This window comes from Prionailurus viverrinus, chromosome C2 (genome assembly GCF_022837055.1).
Source record: "Prionailurus viverrinus isolate Anna chromosome C2, UM_Priviv_1.0, whole genome shotgun sequence".
In the NCBI taxonomy this organism is placed as follows: Eukaryota; Metazoa; Chordata; class Mammalia; order Carnivora; family Felidae; genus Prionailurus; species Prionailurus viverrinus.
This window is the reverse complement of record NC_062569.1, coordinates 6907844-6932903: the sequence shown is the minus strand read 5'-3', so window position 1 is coordinate 6932903 and position 25060 is coordinate 6907844. Positions and strand designations below refer to the sequence as shown.

The window sequence follows — 25060 nt, the reverse complement described above, 5'->3', positions numbered from 1 at the left end:
TTGCCACTCTGAACTCGGGTTTACTGAAAATCAGAATGCTAAACGTCACACTGAAATGTAAAAAAACCACATAAAGGCCAGATAAGACAGATGGCCTCTCAGCTTTTCACATCACTTACCATATTCCTCCTTGTTCTGAATGATTTACTTTGCAGGTATGTCTTCACTGGGATTTATATTTTTGAAGCTTTGATAAAAATATTGGCAAGAGGTTTTGTTCTGGATGAGTTTTCTTTTCTTCGAGATCCATGGAACTGGCTGGACTCCATTGTCATTACAACAGCGTAAGAATGTCAAAGATGTTTATTGAGGAGACTTGGGGTGGGAAAGAAGCTCCTTGGCTTCCACCAGGGGTCTCTGTGGGTCCATGTGAGTAGCTAAGCATGTCCTAATAATGCCTAGAGCTCTGAGTGCAGCGTGGGTTGGCCCTGAACAGCATCATGCAGCCAATTGGCCAGAGGCCTCCACACGTGAATCCATTTCTAGGCCACATTCATGCTCTCCTTCCTCCAGCCATTCACTCCCCAAACAGTGGCCTATGATGGGCCAAGTTCTGTGCAAGAGACAAGGGTTGTGATAATGAAAACAAAACAAAACAAACAGACATGGTTCTCACCCTCTTGAAGCTCACAGTCCAGATGGGAAGAGGGAAAATTAACAACCATTGCAATCTGGTAGGGTGAGTGCTGGGACAGGAGCTGGGCATGTATTGGGCTGTCAGAACGTGTAGGAGGAACCACAGAATCTGGAAAATCTTTGGCTACTGCAAGCTCTCAAGGAGTTTTCCTCATTTTCCTCTAGAAGTTTTCTAGATTTGGCCTTTATGTTTAAGTCCATGGCCCCTTTTGAGTTAATTATTGTGTGTATATTGTATATGACATGAGGTGAGGATTGAAGTTCTTCCCGGAGGGAAGGGCATCAGTTTGGCATCTGAATGATGACACAGGGTCGGCAAAATGAAGAACAAGAAAAGCAATGGCCCATCACTGGCACAATAATAGTAACCTAACATTACTTAATTTGTGCCAGCCATCGTCGTAAGCACTTTGCTTATGCTTTCCTGTTTAGTATTTGCAAAAGCCCTTTGAGGTAGATGCTATTAATTCCCAAGTTTTACATTTGAAATTCCACGGTTGGGTGATCTTGGCTATTGAAAGGTGGCGTAGTGCAGTGGTGAGAGCTCAAGAGTCAGATTGCCTGGGTTCCTTCTGGGCTTGGCCACGTAGTGAGACCTTACGTAAATGCACTGGGCCTGGAACCCGGTAGTCAGTCAATACATGTTTTGATTGATTTCTCTTATCGGTAGCTGTAGCCACGACTGCATGGGCTATTCCAAGGGATCTTAATCTATGTCCAAATATAAAAATTAGCTGAGAACAGCCTCCCGTGCAATCTGTGGCCCACAGCTATGGAGAATGATACTACAGACCCCGAGATGGAGGTGGGGCCAAGAAGGTGAGGCCCCAGATTTCACCTTGGTGGACAGAGAGCTGAGGGCACATTTATTTGTGGCCTGCGTGGAGATACATAGTGCAGCTGCAGGACTGAGTAGGCCCAGGCTTTCCCTGTGCTTTGTCTTCTAGGTTTGTATCATACTCACCAAGTATCAGGGCCAGTGGCATCAGTCTGTCGTCCCTACGTACCTTCCGGGTGTTCAGAGCTTTGAAAGCGATTTCGGTGGTTTCAGGTAAGTCAGTCTGACTTCCAGCATTGCCTTTTAGTGGGAGGAATGTTCTTGTATGTTAAACGTTTCTCAAGATGACGTATAAACCAAGACCAAACAAATTCTACTTTCCTCATTTATTTGATCATTCAACAAATGTGGCTTTGAGCACCTCATATGTCTAGACACTGTGCTAACTACTTGGGGTATATCAGTGAGTGAACACACAGAGGTCCCTGCCCTCAGAGGGCCTACATTCTGAGTGGGAGTAGGGAGACAGATACTGAGCAATAACTATAATAAATAGGTAATTACCTGCCCTGTTAGAAAGTGCTATGTGCCATGGAAAAATAAAAAGGAAAAGTAAACAACAGGAGGGCTACTGGAAGCCGTGGGTTCAGGGAAACAGGATGTGGTTTTCAATAAAGTGATCAGGATAGGTGTCATTGCGGGGGGGGGGGGGCATACGGGAGTGGATTTGAAGGCAGCGAAAGAGAGTCCCGCAAGCGGGTGCATGGGAAGGAGTGTCCTGAGCACAGGCAAGAGCTAGGAGTGCTGAGACTGAGGAATAGAAAGGATACAGATGGGCCGAGCAGACGGAGTGAGGGGCCAGGTGGTGGAGGGGGACCACCCTAGCGAAGGTGGGGAGGTATGTAAGCACTAGGAGGACTTGGGTTTTGCTGTGAGATAAATGGGAGACTTTGGGCAGAGGAGTCACATGACCTGACAAGGCTTTTGTTTTGTTTTGTTTTTATGGAAGTTGGCCAACACACCATGATACGTTCGTTTCAGGTGCACCATATAGTGATTCAACAGCTCTATAAACTATGCTGTGCTCGCCGCAAGCGTAGCTACGATCTGTCGCCATACGGCACTCTTACAATACCATGGACTATATTCCTTATTCTTTTCTTTAAATGTTTATTTATTTTGAGAGGGAGAGAGAGTGCAAGCAGGGGAGGGGCAGAGAGAGAGAGAGAGAGAGAGAGAGAGAGAGAGAGAGAATCCCAAGCAGACTCCCCACTGTCAGGGCAGAGCCTAACGCGGGCCTCCGTCTTATGAACCGTGAGACCACGACCTGAGACAAAATCAAAAGCTGGATGCTCAACCAACTCAGCCACCCGGGGGCTCCTCTATTCCCTATTTTGTGCCTTTCTTCTGCACGGATTACTCATTACAAAACTGGAAGCCTGTACCTCCCACTCCCCTTCTTCTGCCCATCCTCCTTCTTCCCCCTCTCTGGCAACCACCAGTCGATTCTCTGTATCTGTGAGTTTCCATTTTGTTTTGTTTGTTCATTTATTTTGTTTTTGAGATTCCACATGTCAGTGAAATCATGCGGTCTTTGCCTGTCTCCATCTGACTTATTTCACTGAGCGTCTAGGTCTATCCATGTTGTTGCAAATGGCACACTCTTGTCCTTTTTTATGGCTGAGTAATATTCCATTGTATATATGTGTGTGTGTGTGTGTGTGTGTGTGTGTGTATTTACATTTACCACGTCTTATTTGTCCATTCATCTAATCTGACAGGCTTTAAATGGACTGCTCTGGCTGTTGCATGGAGAATAGAGTGAAGGGAAGGAAAGGCAGAAGCAGGGAAATCAGATAGGAGACATGGTGGTCGCCATGGAAATGTGTCACTCAGATCTGCTGCGGGCAGCATGGCTGAATAATGATCCCAGCTGCCACGTCTCTGGATTCACCACTGCATCCGTGTCCACGCCAAGATCGTGCTTTCCCTGCATGTCAGGGGGCCTAGGGCAGGCCCATTGCTGAAGGACATGGGCCCCCTCTAGTGGGAGACGTTAGTTCAGGGGCTCCTCAGCAGCCAGGTTGCGACTCTCTCACAGTGGCTCTCTTCTTGTCCACTCCTGCTTCCTTCCCACTCTCCTTTCCCAGCTGTCAGCGCTGTGTCACAGCCCGAGGCTCTCCCTGCCAGCTGTGCTCTCTTCCCCTTTTTCTTCACGGGCATGTCACCCAACACATCCCATGCAGTTCTCATTCCAGAGTGTCTGCTTCTCAGAGAACTCAAACAGAGGCACAAGAGGCCACTGTCATAATCCAAGAGGGGAGACGGTTGTGCTCTAGGATCAGGTGGTGTGGAGGAGTGAGTCAAGGTTCTTGGCCCGAGTGACTGGCCAGATGGAGTCATCATTAACTGTAAACCCTCTTCACTAAAAAATTTTCCCTCTCTGCAGTCCTTCCCTTGCCCCTTCTTCTTCCCTTCCCTTCTAGTCTCTTCTATCAATGCTTAGCTCCCCGACCAAAACGCTAGGCAATTTGGATCCTTTCAAAAAGAGGCAGTGGGTTGGTTATTTTTTGAAACCTCAGAAAAACAGCCGCGTAATGGTAAACTGGCAGTCAAGGACAGTTTATGTAGGATTTGCCCCTCTCCTTTTCTTCCTCTTTTGCAAGGTCGGCCTTGGTTTCCCAAGTTAAGTGAGGGGCTCAGTGCCTTGTGTTTCCTATGGGTGAAATATACATCAGGCAGTCACTTAGCAGCTGCAGAGTTTCCTTCTTCATCTCTACACGGGTGACCATAGTCTCTGTTTTGACCCATGAAACACATGAGATCCCTGGATACTTTCTGGAAGTAAGGGCGTGAGGTATGATCCTTTAAGGAACTTTGTAAAAATTATTCAGGCGTCCCAGCCGTCTTTCAGCCAAATCTTCTGGCTTTGGAGAAGACTCAAACACGTTGTTATAGGTGAGAGTCGGGCTTAGGTAAGGTTGAAGCGTCCACTTGTTTGGCTGCCGCTGGGGACACAGTGAATGTCCCAGCTTGGCCGGAAGCCTCCTCCTTATGCGGCACTGCACTCTGTGGGAAAGTCATTTGCTGCCGCGTTGGCCTCCTGTCAGGTGGCACTTTCTGTTCTCAAGTCTACCCGTCGTGGTTTACACTGATCACTGGAAACTTTGTCACTTGGTGCCATCCCACACACTGTAAGTCCTGTCTGGTTGTTTATCTCTCCACCTGTGTGGACAGCGGGGCCCCTGGCTCAGTCATGTGCTGGGGCTGACTTGTTCTGGCTCCGCAGCAGGAGAACGTGCACGTCCTTTTCCAGCTCCGCATCCAGGGACGTCGTGCTGTGTAGCCTGAAACCAGCTGGATGGGAGGGCTGTACGGAGGGAGAAGAGGGATCTGCTACACGATTCTGCAAACAAGGAAGGCTGTAAACGCTGCAGATGGGAATTTCCCTGCACATACACCCCCTCTCCCCTCCCCAGAAAGCTGATTTTAAACATTTGCCGTGGACACAGTAGGTGTTTAGTAAATATTTCTTGAATTCAAAAAACCCCTATTAGGAGTAGTAATCTGAGTTCCCCCCTCCCTAGAATATTCTCATTATCTGAGTCCAGAAAGAGCTCCTCCTTCTAGCTCCCTGCCCCCTGACTTAGCGAGGTCTCATGGCACCTTGCAGAGCTTGTGGTTGGTAGTGACCACTGCATGTTAAATACAGCTCTGTGTCCTCCTCGAGGCTGGCCTCACTGTGGCCTTAATGCTGCACGTGACCCCCAGCTGTGCGTTGTCTGCACAACTGTAATCAAGTTGCCTATATGGGATGTTTCTGTTCGGTCTTCTAACTTGCCCTGCGGAGCAACCCCGTCACAGACACAGGGCGGGAGGAAGAGGCTGAGCCCTAGACCGGCGTCCACCCAGTGGCACGGAACTGCTCTGGCAGAGCTAGAACCAGAACCCGTGGCAGCAGAATCCTGGGCCAGGCTAGTTTACAGTCCCAGCCGGCAGTCAGGTGACACCCGAGGCCTTGGACATTCGCTCCATGCCCTTCGCCTGTGTCTGCTGTAGACGTGAGTGGGGGCTTCTTCCCACCCTGGTCCTTTTCCTCCCCAGGTCTGAAGGTCATCGTTGGGGCCTTGCTGCGCTCTGTGAAGAAGCTTGTTGACGTGATGATCCTGACTCTCTTTTGCCTCAGCATCTTCGCCCTGGTAGGTCAGCAGCTCTTTAAGGAAAATCTGAACCAGAGATGTGTCAGGAAGGACTGTAAGGATATGGATAACCTTGACGGTAAATATTCTACCTTCCACACCTTGGTCCGTGCATGGTTAACTTTTATTCTCACCATTCATGCTATCTACAGATCTACGTTCCAGAGTCTTAGCAGGAAGGATGATTTCATCCTTCCAGGGGTCTCACATGGGCAGATGCGCTTCTTAGAGAACTGCCTCATTCTTTGGGTTTCCATGGAGAAGGCAAAGCCTGAAGCCATATCCATACAAGTGGTGTCAGCTCCCATCCCTTCCCCTGTGGATCTGTCCACCCTGTGTCATGTTTTGCTTTATTTTTTTTTTTTAATTTAAGAAAGAGAGAGAGAGAGAGGGAGAAGGAGAGGGAGAGGGAGGGAGGGAGGGAGAGAGAGAGAGAGACTGAGCATGAGCAGGGGAGGGTAGAGAGAGGAGACACAGAATCTGAAGCAGGCTCCAGGCTCTGAGCTGTCTGCACAGAGACCACTGTGGGTCTCACAAACCGTGAGACCAAGAGCTGAGCCAAAGTCAGACACTCAACCGACTAAGGCACCCAGGAGCCCCGATACCACTTCTTTTTCTGCAGCACCCTCTCCACACTGAGGTCGACCCTCCAGCAATTCCACATGTCCTGGATCTCACATGGCTACCCCGTTTCCGTGTCTGTCTTGGTTTATTTAACTTCTCGTGGGTTGAGTCTGTGTCCAGCTTCCCCCAGGGCCTGGTCTCTGGTTCAGTTTTATGCACCGAGAGGCCAGGGGGGCATGGTGGTGTCCCTGCTTCCTCCTCATCCTTCTTCCTTCTTCCTTTCCCTCCTTTTCTCTTGCTCCTTCCTGAGGGCTTACTGTCTGCTTCTTCTCTGGCTGCCCACTTTGATAATTTTAGAGGATTCCAAACCATGGGTTTCAAGCAAACCTGGCACATTGGCTGTTGTCTTTCCTTTCAGGCTTTGCTTTTAAATCTGAATTTATGATTCTTTCCTCTTCAGACCATTGCTTTGAAAAGAAAGATTCCACTGAATTCAGAATATGTGGCAGCTGGATGGGTGAAAGGTAAGAGGTTCACACTCTCCTTTTTACTCCCAAGCAGATCACTTGTGGACCTTTCAGGGTGATGTTGCAAACGGTCTTCATCTAATGACTCGTGGAGGCAGTGATGGCAGTTGACAAACAGTACCGATTATTGCACGCATCTACGCAAGTTTCGACATGCACTATTAAGTTATTAACAACTCACCACTGTAATTAATAAAAATAAAATCAATTATTTTTAAAATTAATCATAAAACACTAAGCTTACTGCAATTGATATATTCATGTGAACATGAATTTAATATAATTCAATTAATTTCATATAGCTTAAAAATAATAAAAAAGTAAGGTAACATGATTTAAAAAAATAATATAATAATTATTTCCAAGTGTTTACAGCAGCTTCCCTTCCTCCCCAAAGTTAGGTTGAATTAGTAGCTGAAGAAACCTACTGAGAATGTAGTATTTTGACTTTATGGAGTGAGTATTCAGGACTTTCAAAGGTTAGGAAGAATGTTATGACTGAGAGCCTCATGGAATCCTTATTTGCCGTTCAATGGCGTGGTCCTGATGCAAGGCTATCCGAACGTCTTTCTCAGGTGCTCACGTGTTGATCACCAAAGCCTCTAATTTCATACACGGTTTTATGTGTGTTCACAGGCCGCTCGTAGCCCTCTGGCCCTTTGGGGATACCCTTCTTTCTTCCAGGGTCTCAGTGCTCTCTTGTGGTGAGAAATTCAATTCAGGGTGATTTAATGAGCATATTTCAACGTTTATTTATTTTTGAGACAGAGAGAGACAGAGCATGAACAGGGGAGGGGCAGAGAGAGAGGGAGACACAGAATCTGAAACAGGCTGCAGGCTCTGAGCGGTCAGCACAGAGCCCGATGCGGGGCTCGAACTCACAGGCCGTGAGATCATGACCTGAGCCGAAGTCGGACGCCCAACCGACCAAGCCACCCAGGCGCCCCTAATGAGCATATTTCAAATTAAGATAATACGCAAATCCTTCTCACAAAATAGGCTAAATTTGCGCCCCAGTAACAGATAAGTATCAAAGGCCAGCAGCATGCCAAGCTCTGTGCTAAGCCCAAAGAGTCCAAGTGCGAACGAGGGAGCATATTCCTCTGGAAGCTGGCCTCTTGCAGGAACGAGAGAAAATGTGTTTGACTCTTTGGAAGTATGATGAGTGTTTTAAGAGAGATGTGTGGATACTGAGAGAAATAACAGGGGATATAACCCTGTCTATAACACGAGAGAAGCATCCTGCAATACCACGTGGGACGGTCACAGGTTCAGACTCAGCCAAGCCCACAAGACGCCATAGGCTTTAATCTAATACAAAGTTTCTTGAGCTTTCTGAAAGGATCCCCGGCAGGACACTGCATACACAGTGCTTTCGTTTAATGAGGAGACAGACACTGTAACGTACAGTGCTTCCTTGACCCCGCACAAGGCAGGTACAGTTACTATGGGCAAAATCCAAGAGGGGTTGGGCCACCTGGACCCACAGACACCGCAGCCTTGGCTTCTAAATGGTCTTTATTGTGTCTTCGTCTCTCTAACCTTGTATGCCGGTCTTAGTTCTCTAGTCTAGGTGTAGTCTCAAAGCTCAGGCGTTGTTTTTTAAAAAAAAATTTTTTTTTAAGGTTTATTCATTTCTCAGAGACAGAGAGACAGAGCGTGAGCAGGGTAGGGGCAGAGGGAGAGGGAGACACAGAATCTGAAACAGGCTCCAGGCTCTGAGCTGTCAGCACAGAGCCCAATCGGGGCTTGAACTCATGGACCACGAGATCGTGACCTGAGCCGAAGTCGGATGCCCAACCGACTGAGCCACCCAGGTGCACCAGGTGTTTGGTAGACCAACTCTTAGTACATGATCTTCTGCATTGATCATAGCACAGTAGTTTCCAAGGAGATGGCAGGTCTCAGGTCACCTTCCTAGGCAGGTCTCCATGTGCCCAGGGCCCAGGCCTGGTCTTCAGCCTTTCCTCGCTGCCTCGTGCCCTGAAGACCATCCGGCTGGTTCTGAAGCATGAGTAGGAGGTTCTGGCAGGTGAGGAGATAGTGTGAACAAGTCCATTCAGTAGAAAAGTAACGGGGAAGGCTTTGCGCCTGAGGGTAAGTGGTCAGGGGGAGTAAGAAGAAACCCAGCAGCTTGTTGGGCACAGGGGCAGGAGACGGGAACTAACTCTGCAGGGTCTGGTAGCCCGTCAGTGCCAAGGATTTTTACTTTGATCACAAAGGAAACAAGACCTGACCAGGTTAGGGGTTTATAAAGGTCTCCGTGGCTACTACATGGAGAATGGATGCATGGAGTAGATGAGGCAGCCACTTAGGAGACTACGTTGATACAGGTGAGAGTCACGAAGCAGTGCGGTGGAGATGATGAGAAATGGATGGACGAGTTCCAAAGGCATTTAGGAGACAGAAAGAGCAAAATTTGTGAATTGAATAGTAGGGTTTCACTGAGGTCTGAGAAAGGGGCACAATGGATGTCTTCCTTCTGAGTCACCCTAACGCCAAGTCTACCCCTCACCGAGTCCTATTCTGCCCACCAAGCAAACTCCCAATCAATTTGTCAGGACCTTTGATTAAATGTGACTGAACAGCCCAGGCTTACCAGGTATCTGAAGAAAGCCTTTGGCATAAAGGGGCCGACATAAAGAAATGGGAAAAATGATCGTTGTCATAGTTCAGGCAGCTATAATAAAATACAGTAGACGGAGTGACTTATCGACAACAGGAATTTATTTCTCATAGCTCTGGAGGCTGGAAGTTCAAGATGAGGGCACCAGCTTGGTTGGGTTCTAGTGGGGGTCTCTTCCAGATTGTAGGTGGCAGTCTTCTCTGCTGTGTCCTTGCATGGCAGAAAGGGGGTGAGAGAGCTCTCTGGGGTCTCTTTTTTGAGGGTACGAATCCCATCATGAGGGTTCCACTCTCCTGCTCTAATCACCACCCACAGGCCCCACCTCCAAACAGTATCCCACTGAAGATAACAACTGCAAGGTACAAATTTCAGGAGGACCCAAACATTCAGGCCATAAGAGCTGTGGACAAAACAACAGTTTAGAGAGAACCAACAAGGACTTTTAAAACCTTAAATAGGGTCCTCAGCGAAATTAAAAGAGCTATTGTGTACATAAAAACAAAAATAGCTCATTATGAAAAAGGAACAGGGGTGTCTGGGTGGCTCAGTCGGTTGAGCGTCCGACTTCGGCTCAGGTCATGATCTCGCGTGATGTCGCGTGATCTCGCGTGGTCTCGTGTGAGTTCGGGCCCCGCGTCGGGCTCTGTCCTGACAGCTCAGAGCCTGGAGCCTGCTTCCGATTCTGTGTCTCCCTCTCTCTCTGCCCCTCCCCCAGTCAATGCTCTGTCTGTCTCAAAAATAAATATAAACATTAAAAATTTTAAGTATTATTTATTTAATTGTTAAATTATTATTTATTTTATTATTATATTAAAATTTTTAAGATAAACATTAAAAAGGGAACAGTGAACACAAGGTTTTTTTGTAACATGATTCCAAAAACTCAATAATAGAATTAAAAGATTAAGTTGAGGAGGGGCACCTGGGTGGCTTAGTCGGTTAAGCATCCAACTTTGGCTCAGGTCATGATTCCATGGTTTGTGAGTTTGAGCCCTACACTGGGTTCTCTGCTGTCAGCACAGAGCCCGATTCAGATCCTCTGTATCTTTGTGCCCCTCCCCCATTTGTGCGCACATGTGCGTGCGCTCTCTCTCTCTCTCTCTCTCAAATAAATACATTAAAAAAAATTTTTTTTAAAGATTAAGTTGAGGAAATACTCCCCAGAAAGTAGCAACAACAGAGACAGAAAATATGAGAATAAGTATCAATCCAGAAATTCCAACTTTCGACTAAATAGAAATTTCTGAAACAGAGTACAGAAAAAACAAAAGGGAGAAAATTAGCAATGCAACAATACAAAGAATTTTCCTGAGCTTGAGGATGCACGTCTCTCTGTCCCTCCATGTCCCATAAAGTGCCCAACACCGTGAATGAAGAAAGGCCATGCCAAGGGCATTATTGTGGCATTTCAGAACCTTTAGGAGTCAAGATCTTAAAATAAAGAGAAAAAGGTTACCCACAAAGGAACAAAAATCAAAATGACATCAGAATTCTCAACAGCGACACAGGATAACCACTGCACGATGCCTTCATATTTCTGAGGAAAAATTATTTTCAAACCAGAATTCTACTTCTGACCAAACCATCAACTGTGAAGGCGGGATAAAAGTATACTCACATAGGCAAAGATCACCCAGTCTTCTTAAGAAGCCACTTGAGATTTGTTCCAGAAAAATGAGGAAATACAACTTGGAAAAAGCAACACACAAGAGCCAACAAAAAATGGATCTGACTGGGGAGAGCCGTCAACCAAGGCCGCGGTACTTTTCTGGAAAGAGGGATGTAAGTGGTGACGGAGTGGGGTAGGATATTGGGGAGCTAACCCTCATCTACCACAGCAGCAACTTAATCACCAAGGACTAAAATTGAGAGATATCGGCATAAACATTATCTTTAGAGGTACGGACATAAACGAGTTGAAAGTTGTTGACTTTGGGGTATGTAAATAAATGGTGGTTCAAGAGTGGTGATAAAGGTCTTAATTACAAGGCTTTGGGTACCACATGGCTTTTAAACTGTACGCATGTATTCCTTCGGTCAAAATGCTGTACTTATCAAAAATGAAGAAAGTATGTACCCTTAGTATTATCTGATAGATGCACTTAGTGATGTGTGCTCTGATGACGTGGGCAAAGACCCATGTACACGATATCCACTGTTTGTAAAGTAGAACCCGAATGTTTGTGAGCCCAAAAAGACTTAACAACTGAAGCATAAATCTTCACCATTCGCACAGCAGTTAAATAAATCATCGGGCTGTAAGGCACGGAAAGAAATGAGATATTTCCCTGTATGGTCGTGTGGAAAGGCCTCCGTGCTATCTTGTTCCATGAAAAAAAAAACAAGGCGCAAGAGAGCGGTCAAAGAACGCTCCCATAAATGTATCGTAAAAGGTGTATACGGGTACATACGTGCTTCTCTTTGTAGAAAACTTGTGGAAAGCTATAGAAGTCACTGTTAAGCTGTTGCTTCTAGGAAGTGGGACTGAGGGTCTGAGGAGAGAGGGAGATTTCATATTTATTACCACTAATTGTTCACTGCGTCCCCGCACTCCATGTTTAATGAAAAGAAAAAACCTGCTAATATGAACTTACTAATCAATCCAGTTGAAAAGCGCCAGTGAGTGCCCACAGTAAGGTGCGGGCTGGGAAGCTTGGCAGCTGGGGCACAGTCACTCGACAAAAGCTCTAGGGCTTTCCAATGGGAGCCGTGGTCCCCAGAAGAGCAGGTGCGTTGGCCAGGATGGGCGGGAGGCAGGAGCGAAGCTGGCCTGGAATGTAACTCCTCCTCTGTTCCTTTGTTTCCATCTAGTGCCTGTTCTGAACAATTTCAGTGCAACCACACCAAAAGGAATCCTGACTATAATTATACCAATTTTGACAACTTTGGCTGGTCTTTTCTGTCCATGTTTCGGCTGATAACCCAAGATTCCTGGGAGAAGCTTTATCAACAGGTTATCTAATTACCCTCCCTCCCCCTCCCCCTCCTCTCCCTCTCCCCCCTCCCTCCCTCCCCCTCCATCACTCATCGACATTTCCGTCGTTTATTCATAACTTGCCATCCACTCCCCGCCATTGTCCTCTGCTCTCCGTCCTCAGCAGTGGTACTGTTAGGTTCTACTTCAGATATTCCGTGCGAAACGCCAAAAAAAGTGCCTCCTTTTCCTAGAAATGCTGCCCCTCTCCAGATTCCCTGCAGCCTGCGGTTCTGCTGCCCAAGCTGGGGTTTTCAGGAAGCATTCCTTTCTCTCCTGCCTTTTCAATTCTAAAATGCAAATACCCTTGAGAAAGTCATCGTAAAGTTCCGAGACTCACATGGGAGTTCAGGGCCGGCCTCTCCTCACTGATGGGCAGCAGGAGCCCCCCCAGGAACGCGAGGCTATCCATGATGCTGCTGTGGGCGGCTCGGCCAACCGGTGCTGGGGGCGGGCCGCTTGCCACTGTGCTGCGTCTCCTTGAGGTGACGGTCACCTCCTGCGGAACAAGGCTTCAGACGCAAGCGTGTGCTGTGTCCTTTGCAGACCTTGCGTACCTCAGGGCTTTTCTCAGTCTTCTTCTTCGTGGTGGTCATCTTCCTGGGCTCCTTCTACCTGATTAACTTAACCCTGGCTGTTGTCACCATGGCTTACGAGGAGCAGAACAGAAACGTAGCTGCCGAGACCGAGGCCAAGGAGAAGATGTTCCAGGAAGCCCAGCGGCTGCTGAAGGAGGAAAAGGAGGTAGGGACACGCAGCGTCAGACAGTGGGGTCTGCTTAGGGGGTGGACTGCAGAGGTCGCGAAGCCTTGAGCCTTAGGCCGGGGCTCAGAGCCTTCTCTACTATGCGTTTTGGAGAATTTAAGCCCCTCGAAGACTGGCTCTGCTGCTGTTCTTACTGAGCTGTCCAGGCACAGAGGTCTTGAGAGCAGGAAATCCTCGGTCTTCTGAGACCTGGGCCTTGTAGGACAGACCCCAAACCGGGGCTAGAGGATAAAATATACATATATGTAAATTAAGGCTGTGCTCCAGGCTTGTTTATGGGAACCCGGAGATGCCTGTATTCAGGGCCTTTGCTTGCCGAGGCTTTGGGAAAGTACAATGGTGCTCTAGACACAATAGCCGTGATTACCTCTCCCTTCTTGAAACTCCCGTCATATTTACAGGCCATTCTCATTGTTTCTTGGCGTCTTTACATTTTTCCAATTCGAAGACTTCAGGAACATGTTTTGTTCTCTTTCTCAGCCTCCACGGAGATTTGTCAGAGGGAGGCCCCACCATGTTTAATACCGGCATCATCAGGCACAGACACGTATAGAGTGCCGTGCTATGGTTTAGCGATAGAGACATGAAAGCATTAACCTTGCCTTTGAGGCTGCAGTCTCTGTGGATAAATAAACAGGATATGTCCCTCTGGTAAATAATAACAAAGCTAGCCTATTCCAAGTCGGCGATGAGCAATCTAAGTGGGTGGACGCCTCCAGAAGGGAGGAGAGAACGCTCACGGGGGTCAGGTCATTTGCAGTGTTTTATGGGGAGGTATAATCTGTTTATTAATTGCTTTTGTTCACTTTCTAAGGCTCTGGTTGCCATGGGAATTGACAGAAGTTCACTTAATTCCCTTGAGGCATCATCTTTTTCCCCAAAGAAGAGAAAGCTATTTGGTAATAGGAAACGAAAGTCCTTTTTTTTGAGAGACTCTGGGAAAGACCAGCCTCCAGAATCAGATTCTGATGAAGATTCCACGAAAAAGGCAAGTCTCGGCCCAGGGATTAATGATCCTATAGCACCGTTAGGGGGACAGGTCAAGTTGTCAGCCTAATTGAAGGGATTCATTCATTCATTTAGTCATTCATCCTTTTGCACGTACTTTCCCACATCCATGCATCTATTCAACTACCCATTTCTTTGCAAACATCTATTTGAAGTGTCGACAGGGTTTACCAGCCACATGGCACTGGGGTAGGTACAAGGGCTATGTGAGATGTCTGAAACAGACGACTAACGATGAAGACACACGAACAAGGAGGCGGTTATTGTTTAGTATGACAGCTGACATGATGATCACATATGGGAGAACAGAGGAGAAGCCATGGCTTAAAGTGGCCAACTAAGGTTCGTCATTAAGCTGGTTACCACTGAAGGTACTTGGAATTTAACCTCCGTGGAGTGAGGGCACTAGAGTATTTATACGCCGACTTTGGTCCATCATTGGTTCCAGACTGCCGGATTCAGGTGACAATCATTTTCCTGCATTTCTGACTTTGTGTTCATTAGGGCAGAGGGTGGTCAGGTCGCCAGAGAAAGCCCTCAGGGAGGACCCGGGGACATACAGATCCGGCCAACGGCAGCATCTATGACTTGGGTGGGGGGGGGGCGGGAGAAGAGCCATGGATCAGAAGAGTTCCCAGAGGAAAAAAGCATCCGTGCCCAAAGGATGAATTAGTGTTTCATCCCTGGGTAAAAAGTGAATGGAGCACCACAGGTAGAGGGAGCGGCACACGCAAAGGCCTGGAGGCAAAGGAGGGCGGGAGAATGTGACCTCGTAGAACACTTGTGAGTGTGTGTGTGCACGTGCATGTGTGTATGAGGCTGGAGACGGCCTGGCAAGAGGCTATAGCGGTAGGATGGGGTCATCACAAAAGGCCTTGAAGCCGAGCTGAGGGGCTCGCCCTTTACTCAGGGACCAAGGGCTAAGCAGTATTGAAAGTTGTTTGTTTGTTTTTTTAAATATTTATTTATTTTTGAGATAGAGAAAGAGACAGAGTGCGGGCAGGGGAGGGGCAGAGAGAGAGAGGGAGACACAGAATCCAAAGCAGCTCCAGGCTCTGAGCCGACAGCTGAGAGCCTGGTACGATACGGGGCTTGAACTCATGAACCATGAGATCATGACCTGAGCCAAAGTTGGACGCTCAACCGACTGAGCCCCCCGGGCGCCCGTGAAAGGTTTTAAGCAAAAGAGTGACTTGACCAGGTTGACAGTTTTGAAATCCTAGATGCACTGAAGAGACCGGACCAGAGCAGGACGAGACTGGAGGGAACCAGTTGAGAAGTTGTGGTGGCAATCCAAGTAAGAGGCGACAGGGGCTTAAACTGTGGTGAGGGCAGGAGGATGAAGAGACAATAGTGGTACAGTGATTTCCAGAAGCGAAAATTTGGCACTTGACTAGATAGATGCAGAGAGGGGGAAGATGCCAGGTTGACTGCTTGGGTAGCCAACTTGATGGACGGTAGTTTACCGAGACCGGAAAGGAGCTTGTCCTGGGGGAGGGAAGGGTGGCGAGCTCAGTTTTGGGTGTGGCAAGTTTGAAATGCCTGTGGGGCATCCTAGCAGGGATATTTTGTAGGCCAAGTGGATATGAAGCTATGAGGGGTAGAGAAAAACCCTATCTTTATCAGTGTGGTGGGGGATGTTTGAACACATTTTAATTGTGGAGAGAGAAATCGGAGGAGAGGAAAACGTTGAAGATACAGGCCAGGGAATCACGGCGAGAGCCACTTTTCTGAGATGGGAGGAAGAGGTGAAGTGGTCGGAAGGGAGGGTGCTTGCCTGAGGGGAGGTGGGGAAAGGGGGTCGGGGGCCTTTACAGAAGTAGGTGGGCAGACCTCGTCCATTGCTGTGTGCAGTTCTCTGGTGGGGTGACAGGGACCCATCTTTCAGTTTAGAGGCTTCTCTAATGTCAGACCATAGCATATTGAAGAGCCTGCAAATATTTTTTAGTATTTTGAAGGGTTTTTTTTTCTCATTTCACAAAACAATAGACCAAGAGCAGACAGCTAATAAAAAGTGTCTTTTCCCTAAGCCAAAATAGGAAATAGCTATAGAAAGACTACAGGTTGCCTTTAAAATAGCTTATCACTGGGGCACCTGGGTGGCTCAGTCAGTTAAGCATCTGACTTCAACTGAGGTCATGATCTCACGGTTTGAACCCCGCAGCGGGCTCCGTGCTGACAGCGTGAAGCCTGCTTGGGATTCTCTCTCTCTCCTCTCTCTGCCCCTCCCCAACTCATGCTTTCTCTCTCACAATAAATGAATAAACTTAACTAAAATAAGATAGTTCCCTCTGGGGCCACGGTTGGTCAGAACTTCGGGGAAACAAGTCATTATGGCAATTCCCTAGGTAGCTGCAGATTTATGTACTGTCGTGTCCAGAGACTTTAGAATTGTAGGTAAGGCGAGAGTCGAGCCCCCAAGCACAGCCTGAGAGAGTGCTTGAGGTTTAGTGTATAGACTTTGTCATATTTATTTTGGCTGTTCTTTTTAGTTACTGACTGTTTCAGAATCAATTTAGGCAGCCATTCTAACCTGGCCCCGATCCACCCTTCTAAATGAATCTATCCCCTCACTCCTGCCACTCAAAAACATTATTTCTAATTTTGACTTTTTATTGCTTTTGTGTCCTGAACCGTTTATTGCTCCTTCGTTTTTTGTAAAATTTCGTTTCCTCTTTGTTGACAATGAATAAATCACAGAGAAAGAAACATTTCCATAGTTAGGATCCTGGAAATGTGCATACATTAAAAAGTATGAACGCCACCCTGCATTTTAGTTATTTATGAAATCTGAAACAGGAAAGCTGAACCTTCGTCCTGCCATGAGATGGAAGGGAGCAGAGCTTTATAAGATACTAAGTCTTTTCCAGGCATGTGGTGTTCAAACAGAGTAGCTTGTGACCTTTTGAGGAGGGGCAGTCCCTTCCCTTTGAAGGTCTACCATGCCTTACCTTCTCTTACAGCCACACATCCTAGAGCAAACCAAACGGCTGTCCCAGAATCTGTCAGTGGATTTCTGTGATGAGCACGGGGACCCCTTCCAAAGGCAGAGGGCCCTGAGTGCCGTCAGCATCCTCACCATCACCATGCAGGGTAAGCTCTGCCCTCCTGGCCCCAGGGACAGCCCAACTGCAGTGACGTCCCTCCCTTTTCCTTCTTTCCATCTCCCCCAGAAGCCCTCTGTAGCCCCTTCTGCTTCCTGCAGAGTGACTTCTTGTGCCTCTTTGGAGCACGGGAGCCAAGTGGCTTGAGGAAGCAGGCCCACCCTGAGTTGGCCCTTGGGTATTGGTGGGAACTGGCTAGCTTTGGCATTTAGGACCAAGAGTACAGACAAGACCCCCACCCTTACCCACCCTGATCAGGCCAGGCAGTCACAGGGGGTCGCAGTGGCAATGACAGTGACCAAAGAAGAGACGACACAGAAGTTTCCAGAAGGTGACGGTTGTCATGGAAGTTAGAGTTAGGAATCTGGCATGCAAAGTGGAAGACCTGTGTAGATAGGCTGGAATCATCTGATGGACCTCATCAACAGCAGGTAACCAGGACCCCCAACTGAGGGGTTGGTGTTCAAAGGCAGGACCCAAGTCCTTACAGGGATGGGGTCAGATTCGTCCTTAGCACTTTTGAGCCCTATTGCATCACTTCATTTGGCTTGTATGAGTCCCTTGAAATGGTGCCGGGGAAATCGGAAATCAGGGGTACAGTGGCCTTGTGGCCTGAGTTCAACCTGCTGATAGAGTACCTTTTGCTTCAAAACAAAAGATGCCCCTGCCTGAATACCTGGCCTTCCTCTGAGCCCTGGTAGCTCTGTGTGCCTCTGGTACAGCTGTCACCGTGGTCTGCCTTGAATGAACATAATTTGAGCTTATACCTTTCTCTCTCACGGGTTCACAGCCTGTGAGTGTTGACTTCCCCATCTGTATCTCTAACGGTGCGGCTCAGCTCCCAGATGCTCAACACAAGTATAAAGACTGGATGTACATGGCTGTACCGCAGGGAAGTTGTATATGGCAAACCTTTCTGGCTGCACCCGTCAGCGCCCTTCTTGGCTGATCACGTTGTTCACAAGAGACCGTAGGGAAGAGGGAGGGAAGAGAGTGGAATGCACTCAGGCAAACAGCGGCCAGCTGGATTCATAGCTAACTACTCAACTGCTCTCCCATTCTCCTTCTCCAGAGCAAGAAAAGTCACAGGAGCCTTGCCTCCCATGTGGGGGAAACGTGGCGTCCAGATACCTCGTGTGGAACTGCAGCCCCCAGTGGCTGTGTGTTAAGAAGACCCTGCGAGTCGTGATGACCGACCCCTTTACTGAGCTGGTCATCACCATCTGCATCGTAATCAACACTGTCTTCTTGGCCTTGGAGCATTACAAAATGGACCAGAGTTTTGAGTATATGTTGTATACGGGGAATTTGGTAACTTTAGGCTTTTTAAAATATACAAATATTCCAAACTGTGACTTATAACTCTTTCAAAGTCTAAACATTTTGTAAGTGGCCTAACCTAGCCTAGGTCCCTGGTCCCCTTAAGTAGAGTCGAGGGCAAATACAACTGTTAGAATTTTGTTTTTACTCGTTTGGTAATTTTCCTTTTTTTTTTTTTTTTTTAACGTTTATTTATTTTTGGGACAGAGAGAGACAGAGCATGAATGGGGGAGGGGCAGAGAGAGAGGGAGACACAGAATTGGAAACAGGCTCCAGGCTCTGAGCCATCAGCCCAGAGCCCGACGCGGGGCTCGAACTCACGGACCGCGAGATCGTGACCTGGCTGAAGTCGGACGCTCAACCGACTGTGCCACCCAGGCGCCCCACGTTTGGTAATTTTCCATGGCCCCCGTGTTGGCCCTCTGGTATGCCAAGGCACCTCTTTAGCCATCCAGTGGTAAGCCAGAAGGCAGCAGACATCTTAAAAGGTCAGCTATTTGGCACGATCTTGGGGGCAAGAAAACGTTAATGATGTCCAGAGACCCTTGGTAACGTGTCTCATGGTCCCCAGTGATGCTGATGGCATCATTTGTCACAAAATAATGTGACTGCCATTACTAGTTATTATTCCCCCTGGAAAGGTGGGCCAGGGCGTGGCAGCTGTGGGAGGCTTGCTTTCCCAGGAGGGAAAGCTTATGCTTATGTGCAAAGCTTATGAAGTACAATGCTTATGAAGGTGGGGTGGGGCTCCCGACTTGAGCCTGCTTCAGTATGTTTCTCGTTAGATGTATCTAATCCAAGTTAAATTGGGAAAATTAAGGTAGGAGGGCAGACATTTCATGAACTGCTCAATTTATTGTTCCCGGAGAAGGCATTTTTCCCGAGGATTAATTAGTCTCCTAAATATCAGAAATAGCAAATTACCCGCTGAACGTTCTATCCTAATTAGCTAATGAGTGAATAGGCTAAAAATCTTACCAGAGTATGTAGCCATTTATTCTTTTTTTTAAAAAATTTATTTATTGTTTAATTTACATCCAAGTTAGTTAGCATATGGTGCAACAATAATTTCAGGAGTAGATTCCTTAATGCCCCTTCCCCATTTAGCCCATCCCCCCTCCCACAACCCCTCCAGCAACCCTGTTTTTCTCTATATTGAAGCGTCTCTTATGTTTTGTCCCCCTCCTTGTTTTTATATTATTTTTGCTTCCCTTCCCTTATGCTCATCTTTTCTGTATCTTAAATTCCTCATATGAGTGAGGTCATGTGATATTTGTCTTTCTCTGACTAATTTCGCCTAGAATAATACCCGCTAGTTCCATCTACATAGTTGCAAATTGTAGGCATTTATTCTTAAAGTTTTATTTTATTTTTCCAGCTTAAAAAGTAATACATGCTTTTTTTAAATTTTAAAAATAAGGAAAATTTTTAAAATGAGGGGAATACAAAGCAGAAACTTATTTCCTATGGTCCTGTTGGCAAAGATGATCATTTTTTAGCATTGCAGAGGATTTCTAGGCAATATGTACGTATGTGTTTTTTAATTAATTATTTTACGCTGATCGGAACCCGCTATGCCTATTGAATCAGAAGTTGGTTCACAGAGCTGCTTCCATGCATCAGGTTTAGGTAACTGACACCCTCAGTTCCAGGCGCCCCTCAGGAGGAGCAGGGATCCAGTGGGACCACAGGGCAGGACCAAGGTGGCTCTCCATGCAGTCTGCATTTACGTTTCTTTCCCCAAACTGCCCTTGGGAGGAAGTGCCCTTGTGGGTGTGTGTGGGTCAGATCAGATTTCATGCTGCTCGATGAAACTAACACACATGGTCCCTTCTAATAGGCTGGTGTCTTCTGGGCTCTAGGCCAGCGTATTCAGCTATCTCCTGCTGACGTATCCCAGACATGGGCTGACAGTGTTATTTCCCTTGGAGACAGAAAGCTGTGCCCACGAGACCATGGTTCCCGGCTCAACGGAGTCAGCAGAGCCATCCTTCATCACCTCCTGGTGGATGGAGTTATTAGATTAGTTCCAGAGAATAACCCAAAAAACCCAAAGTCATGCCCCTAGACAGGGCTTTCCAGTTGCAAAGGTGGCCTGTCTGTCCATCCCTTCATTTTCTGATCCAAGTGTGGGAAATGACAAAAGCCACCCTCTCAGATTTCCCACTGATTAGACGTTATGGGTGTTGAGGTGAAGCTGCATTTTGTAGTCAGAAGTTGGATAATTAAGTGACATTCTTCTTCACTCTCCCCAGAAGTGGTATAGAAGGAGGCCCAGGGACATTGTTGGTGTCTGAGTTCACAGGCAGTGGCTGCACCCCAGCCCCTGAAAATTGACATGAAACCTGCATTGCTGGCCACGTAGCCTGTGCTTCCATCCCCTGCGCCCCGTTCCCTAGGCACACGATACGAGGGTGGTAGCCACCTCATCTGTGCCCCCGTAGGAGCAGTGGAAGGAGGCTTTGGAGCCCTGAGTTCCCAAGAACACATCCAAGCCTCCCTCCTCTGATGGGTGGACGAGGCTTTAACTGGCCTGTGGAGGTTCTGTGGGACTGGACTTGAAAATGGACTCTCTAGGCTTTGGGACAGCTTAAATCAGGGGAGTACGTTGAGCTCCCGCAAAGCCATGAGTAGCAGTTGAGTCGGCTTGCAAAACCCATGGTCCCAAGGCATGTAGGGTTGCTTGCTGTAGGGCTAGACGGCTTAAGCCTGAAGGGGACAGGAGGGGGAGGAGGAGCTCAAAAGGGGACAGGGATCAGTCCAGCATAATTAACTAGAACAGGTAACACTGCGTGCTTTTAGACTCTGGTTGCAGCTTTGGGCAGAAGTAGATAGAAATTTTTAAAGGGAAAAGACTGATACGAGCTTTGGGTTTTTTGGTTTTTGGTTTTTGGTTTTGCCCCCTTGATTTCTATTTGCCTATCTTGGATTTATCTTTGCCTATTCCCCCCCCCCCCTTTTTTTTTTTTAACTTGTGTCACTTTATTTTAGGGATTTTTAAAGATAAATAGTACGTCATCAAATTATTTATAAAAATGGATCATCTGTTACTTCTAATAAGGACGTTTAAAAATCATTTCTGGGGTGTTTCTTTTTCTTTTCCAAAGCCGTAGAGTCCTATAGCTGACAACCTTTTTATATTTATTACTTATTTCATGCTATTGTTTTCATATTTCATATTATTTCATACTATTGTTTTCTCATATCTATTTGTGTATGTGTGAGAGAGAATGTGCTATTTGCTATGAAGAAATGCTTTGTTTTATCGTCTGCAAAGATGTAGATGACGTAGAGTTTGGCTGCCACTTATTCAACACTGCAGTGTTTTTCAGCCTGTATTTATCTAATTTTCAGAGACAAAACCAAAAACATATATTTGTGCCCGTGGAAATCACATCGTTTAGCGCTTTCTGTAACTCTGGCCCTTCTTTTTGATTCTCCGGTATTTTGTTCTGGAATAAGGAACCCTGCATTCTGCGAGTGAATGTTTAGGATTATACGCCAACTCACCTCTCCTTTCAACCATGACCAATGTGGGGTTTAGCCCATGGTATTCATCATAGAGGCTAAGCCTACATATTGAGTTGCTCAAAGATGTTTCCTGTTCCCGGCAGTGTTTTTTCAAGTCTCTGCTCTGGGCCCCCCCCCCTTTTTTTTTTTTTCAACGTTTATTTTTTATTTTTGGGACAGAGAGAGACAGAGCATGAACGGGGGAGGGGCAGAGAGAGAGGGAGACCCAGAATCGGAAACAGGCTCCAGGCTCTGAGCCATCAGCCCAGAGCCCGACGCGGACCGCGAGATCGTGACCTGGCTGAAGTCGGACGCTTAACCGACTGCGCCACCCAGGCGCCCCATCTGGGCCCCTTTTAAATCTTTTTCTGATCAAAGTGGTTGGGTGAACTCCTCCTGGGTTCTGCTTTATGGAGGATATTTATCTTCAGTTTTCAGAGCTGCCGTGTACTCCCCACCTCCCCCATTTTGGAACTTTCATTGACATTTTAAAGGAACTTAGAGGAGGGATCGCTTGACATTTTCTATCACTCTGCCTTATTTTCAGCTGAATGGGAAATAATATTTATTCTCCACGCCGATGTCTGCGAGCTTGGGAACACTGGAATGGGCACTATGGGGAGAGGAATGGGGGGAGAGGAGCCAAGTAAATCAAAATGCGCTGTATTTCTTCGTGACTTCTGCAATTCCCTTGGACCATTCTTAGAATTGTATCTTCAAGGAGCAGTAGCTCCCTTTTCTCATTCTTCCCTGTCTCACTGCAGGTTTTCACTGGCATTTTCATGGCAGAAATGTGCCTAAAAATCATCGCGCTCGATCCCTACAACTACTTCCGCCGAGGCTGGAACATTTTTGACAGCATCGTCGCTCTTCTGAGTTTTGCAGATGTGATGAACAGTGTAGTTGTAGGAAAACAAAGTCCTCTGTTTTTCCATTCCTTAAGAGTGGTAAGGCACTTACTGTTGTATTTGACTGAAATGCCTTAGCGGCCAGGGTTGACGAGAGTCTTGAGTGAGTTCAGTGGCTATTTTGCACTCAACTTGAACTCCTCTTGCCTTAACCAGAGACTCAAAACTGCGCTCCCCCTGCCACCCAGGTTTTGCATATTCTTGGGAGTCCGCGGGGGTCTCCTCCCAGCTGAACCCCTCCCTCCCCACTCCCAAGATGATCGTTTGGGCAAGCAGGTGCAGTGTCGTGTCTTCTGGTGTCAGGATTCTGCTCCTTGATTAGCGTACCACCCCTCCCTCCATCTCTTCCCCACCACCCACCCCTGAGCTCCGAGCCAGGCACCCTCACATCTGGGCTCACCAAGGGGGGGGTGAAGACCGACAGGCACGAGGTTCCACCTCACGGCTTCCAGGGCCACATTCCCATCCTGTCGTCTCGGCCCTCCGTCTACTGCCCATGGAGGCATGCTGGTGACCTTTTGCAGAGGCACCTGATAGGAGCTGCCTCGAAGGAGGGCTGAAAGGTGAGGAAAAGTACTGTCTTCAAGGAGTCTGGCATCTAGAGACGAGACAAGGCAGGGCCAGAAACGACCATGAGGCAAAGTAGAGAACGTGACAGACCCCATGAGAAGTATGGATAGAAAGCTACAGAGAGACCACATCTAACAGGGGAAGCAGGAAGCCAGAAAAGGTGGCCTTTTGTCCCCTTCCAGAGACTTGCTTTTGATTTTGGCAGGGATGAGATTTCCAGGAGTAAGACAGTTGCCGCAGTTACAGAAGGTGTACATTTTATACTTGGGATATGTTAGGCGATCACACTGCCCAAAGTCATGCATCGTTTTAGGCTGCTCTCCTGAAGTTTTATTGGTGCTCAGGTGAGCAAAGTTACGTTTGCTTTACGATTGTTTAGGCTTATTACAGCCATGCTCTGAGGGGCGGGACTCTGTGGAGTTGTCTATATGAGAACAGAACCATGATTTCCCCCATCTACCCTCTGGGGACACAGCGCTGATCCTTCTCTTGGGCCATAAGTCTTACTGACCTGAAATGTTTCTCCCAAATAGTTGATAGGATTGTACTTTGGAATGAAACCCATTGGTTTACATTGGAAGTTAATGTAGGAAATGACCTATGAACGTAGTTGCCACGTTGTCTCCTACAGGGTCTATAAGGTTCCAGGGAAAAAATGTTCTTTTTGGAAAAAGTGTGTGTGTTTTGAGTAGCTGATTGCTTTTTCTCTCCTGGGTACAAAATGTCATATTACTCTCATCACCGGTAGACAGTTTAGATTCAGACTTGTGACCTGAATTATGTAAAGCAGGAGTTAGCAGTTTTTTTCTGTAAAAGGCCAGATGGTAAATATTTTCAGCATTATAGGCTATATGGTCTCTGTCGAAATCATTCAACTCTGCTGTTATAGCACAGAAGTAGCCATAGACATTCGAGAAGAAATGGACGTGACTGTGTTCCGATAGAATTTTATTTACAGGCGTGGACATTTGAACTTCATACAGTTCTCATGTGTGATGAAATACCCTTCTTTTGATTATTGTCTAACCGTTTAAAAATGTAAAATATTCTAAGCCCTTAGGCCATACCAAAACAGGCACTGGCTGGATTTGGTCCTTGGGCCAGACTTTTTTGACTCTGGGTATAGTATTCTATAGTATTCGATAGTATAGAATTCCAAAACATTTCATTTTATGCAACAGACACGTATGCTTAATTCCACCATCATGACTCCAAAGTATCATTTAACAAAAATCAGAACAAAATATTTCTTTTTTTTAATTTATTTAAATTCTAGTTAGTTAACATATAGTGTATATTGGTTTCAGGAGTAGAATTTAGTGATTCATCACTTGCATATATCCCAGTGCCCATCCCAACAAGTGCCCTCCTTAATACCCATCACCCATCTAGCCTATCCCCCTACCCACTTCCCCTCCAGCAACCCTTAGTTTGTTCTCTGTAGAATATTCCCATTTTTTTTTAACTTTTAAAATTTTTATTTATTTTTGAGAGAGAGAGAGAGCGAGAGAGAGACAGCGTGAGCAGGGGAGGGCAGAGGGAGAGGGAGACACAGAATCCGAAGCAGGCTC

General features: G+C 47.0%; 1 protein-coding gene across 1 annotated transcript in view; it reads left to right on the top strand.

Moving 5' to 3' along the window:
• Positions 1 to 25060, top strand: part of SCN11A (sodium voltage-gated channel alpha subunit 11) — an 86675-nt gene that overhangs the window by 13762 nt on the left and 47853 nt on the right. Inside the window, exons 5-14 of the mRNA XM_047875156.1 lie at positions 156 to 284; positions 1584 to 1687; positions 5519 to 5692; positions 6638 to 6701; positions 12142 to 12283; positions 12851 to 13048; positions 13884 to 14057; positions 17041 to 17170; positions 18254 to 18492; positions 22776 to 22958. Coding sequence (XP_047731112.1) covers positions 156 to 284; positions 1584 to 1687; positions 5519 to 5692; positions 6638 to 6701; positions 12142 to 12283; positions 12851 to 13048; positions 13884 to 14057; positions 17041 to 17170; positions 18254 to 18492; positions 22776 to 22958 — 1537 coding nt within the window. The remainder of the gene's footprint in view (positions 1 to 155; positions 285 to 1583; positions 1688 to 5518; positions 5693 to 6637; positions 6702 to 12141; positions 12284 to 12850; positions 13049 to 13883; positions 14058 to 17040; positions 17171 to 18253; positions 18493 to 22775; positions 22959 to 25060) is intronic.